General features: G+C 54.5%; 1 protein-coding gene across 1 annotated transcript; it reads left to right on the top strand.

Annotated features, from left to right (window-relative positions):
• Nucleotides 1-1,631: 1,631 nt before the first annotated feature.
• Nucleotides 1,632-2,598, top strand: LOC107301865 (avidin-like; the record flags this gene model as incomplete). Its single annotated transcript, XM_015831034.1, has 3 exons — nt 1,632-1,780; nt 2,088-2,205; nt 2,539-2,598. Coding segments are annotated over 3 exons (327 nt in total), but the record flags the coding sequence as incomplete, so codon positions are not given.
• Between the last annotated feature and the right edge of the window lie 388 nt (nt 2,599-2,986).

Genomic DNA, 2,986 nt, shown 5'->3' with positions numbered 1-2,986 from the left:
AGTGGTTGGGGCATAGACTTGGACTACTGTGATATTGAATGGTTTGCCTTGGATCCCTACTGAGATCATTCTGTCATTTTGGGGATGGTATCCCAGTATTGCTTTTCCTACTCTTTTGTTGACTATGACGGCTACTCCATTTCTTCTGAGGGATTCTTGCCTGCAGTAGTATACCTGATGGTCATCTGAATTAAATTCACCCATTCCTGTCCATTTTAGTTCGCTGATTCCTAAGATGTCGATGTTCAGTCTTGCCATCTCTTGTTTGACCACGTCCAGCTTGCCTTGATTCATGGATCTTACATTCCAGGTTCCTATGGAGAATAGATCTTTACAGCATCGGACTTTCCTTTCACCACCAGATGCATCCATAGCTGAACATCCTTTTGGCTTTGGCCCAGTCGCTTCACTCTTTCCAGCGCTACTAGTACTAGCCCTCTGCTCTTCCCCAGTAGCATATTGGACATCTTCCGACCTGAGGGGCTCATCTTCCAGCTTCATACCTTTTTGCCTTTTAGTACTGTCCATGGGGTTTTCATGGCAAAGATGCTGGAGTGGGTTGCCGTTTCCTTCTCCAGTGGATCACATTTTGTCAGAACTCTCTTCTATGACCTGTCCATCTTGAGTGGCCCTGCAAGGCATTGCTCATAGCTTCATTGAGTTACGCAAGCCCCTTCACCAGGACAAGGCAGTAATCCACGAAGGGGATTTTTTTGTATTGAACGTACAAAAAGCCTTATTGTCAAACCCAAACCCAAAGTGCCAAGGAAATGAGGAGGGGGGCGGGGGTCTTGGCTAAATCCTCAGAGATCCAGAACCAGGCATGTTTGGCGGAAAGAAGAGAAGGCCGAGGGAGGGAGAGGGCTGGGTTCCTCACCTTCCTGCTCTGCTCCCTCTGCCCAGCCTGCCCCAGGAGAACCTGGCCAGAGGGCAAAGGCAAGATGGGGGGTGGGGAACCAGCAGTCGGGTGTTCTTGGTGGCTCCTGGAAGGAGGCCTAGGAGAAGTGGCCACTCAAGGATCATTGGGCGCCTGCTCGGCCAGAAAGAAAACAATAGAGAGATCTTTCTACTTTTGGGGGTTGAGAGTCAGAAATAGGAAGGAGGCGATTCCTGGGACGTTTTGAGCAAGCCAGAGAAGAGGGTCAAACGAAAGGGAAAAAGCCTTTAAAGCGAGGCTGCTGCGGATTCCGACGTTAAGAGGAGGGGAGGCTGAGACCCTCAACCGACGCACCTGATGGGGAGGGAATATCTCCGCTTTCTCACCTCCCGCTTCCAGGCCAACTTTCTTCAGGGGGGGCGCTTTGCATTCTGTTCTTCGCTCGCTCTCAGCTGCGGAGGGGGGCGGGATTTGCCTCCCTTCGGGAAGGGCGAGGAGTAACTCGGACAACGGAACCGGGGATGGGGAGCCAGGCTTAGCGGGGAGCAGATTCTCTGAGCGCAGCAGCCCCGCCAGAAACGGAGAAATATTTCCCGGGCCGGAATGGAACCGCTGAACCTGGCTGCCTTTACGTGCCCACTTCTTCTCGGGCGCCGCGCCGCGGCTCACCCCAGGCAATATGGAGGCAGAGACTCTACCTGTTGGACAGCTAGCGCGGTGACCCGTTTTCCTTCCCCCTCCCGCTCTCCTTTAGTGCTCCCTGACCGGCACCTGGAAGAATGACCTCGCCTCCACCATGCAGATCAACAGCGTCAGTGACACGGGGGTGTCCAGCGGCCTCTACCAAACGGCAGTCTCGGCCTCCGACGTGCCCATCCGGCCACCCCCGCTGCAGGGCGTCCAGCACAAAGGGGCACCAATCCACCTTTGGCTTCACCCTCTCTGGCAGAGCCACTCACTATTTGGTGTGGAAGCAAATAGAACGGGAGGAGGGAATCTAGTCGATCTCCCCATCCTGAAATCTGCCCCTTGCAGATTGTTTGACTGAATATCCCCCCCCCCAATCAGCTGGAACTGCCCAAAGATTTTGGAGCCCATAAGACTTTCCCAACCATTGATGAACGGGGATCTTAATGGGAAATATATCTCCTCCCCAATTGGTTCAACAACTTTGACCTGCCAGGGAGTCTCTGGCCGATTCCTCCCTCAGAATCCACCTCCATCTTTTCGGGCCAGTGGTGGACGAGGACGGAGAGGAGCAGCTGAAGACAATCTGGCTGCTGCGTGTGAAGGTGGGCCGAGCAGAGATGGGGGAAGACAGAGCAAAGGTGAGTGTGTGGCAGAGCAGAACCCTGAAGTCTTGCCTTCCCAAAGGTGCTGTCCTGTCCTAATGACCACAACTGGGACTTCGGGAATTGCCATTGTTAAGCAGTATGGCCATAGTCGTTGGGGAGGGAATCTCTCCGCTTTCTCACCTCCCGCTTCCTAGGCGAACTTTCTTCAGCGGACCCGCTTTGCATTCTGTTCTTCACTCGCTCTGGGTTTTTTGGGGACTTTATGGGAAATATATCCCCTCCCCCAATTGGTACAATAACTTTGACCTGCCAGTGAATCTCTGGCCGATTCCTCCCTCAGAATCCACCTCCCTCTTGGTGGGCCAGTCTCTGGTGGACAAGAATGGAGAGGAGCAGCTGAAGACAGCCTGGCTGCTGTGTGGGGAGGTGGGATCTGCAGCAATGGATTGGGGGGCGACCAGGTAAGGAAAGGCATGGGCTGAACTGCTGTGCCCCCTAACTGGAAGAGCCCTGGGCACCTCTCTTTTTCTCTCTCTTCCCCCCCCCCAAAGTGGTTCTTGAAAGGACGCCCCAAACGGGTTTGCCTCTCTCGGGGAGGTTTCCGCACCCAGGGCTGAGCAGCTCCTGCAGGAGAGGCTGAAGACTCCGTTTCTGCCACTTCCCCCACAAAGAAACGCAGCAAATCTGTTGATGAGGTTCCCCAGGTCCTTCTCACTGACAAGTGTGGTTTGAGTGGCAACACAGTCTGGGTTGCAATGCGTGGCTGGGGACCTATCTGGCCCTGGCCGCCCCCCCCCCCCCGAGAACCAGCAGC

Source organism: Protobothrops mucrosquamatus, unplaced genomic scaffold, assembly GCF_001527695.2.
Source record: "Protobothrops mucrosquamatus isolate PMUCROS unplaced genomic scaffold, P.Mucros_1.0 scaffold18466, whole genome shotgun sequence".
Lineage (NCBI taxonomy): Eukaryota > Metazoa > Chordata > Lepidosauria > Squamata > Viperidae > Protobothrops > Protobothrops mucrosquamatus.
Note: the sequence above shows the minus strand (reverse complement) of the source record. Positions and strands in the feature narration are given on the sequence as shown.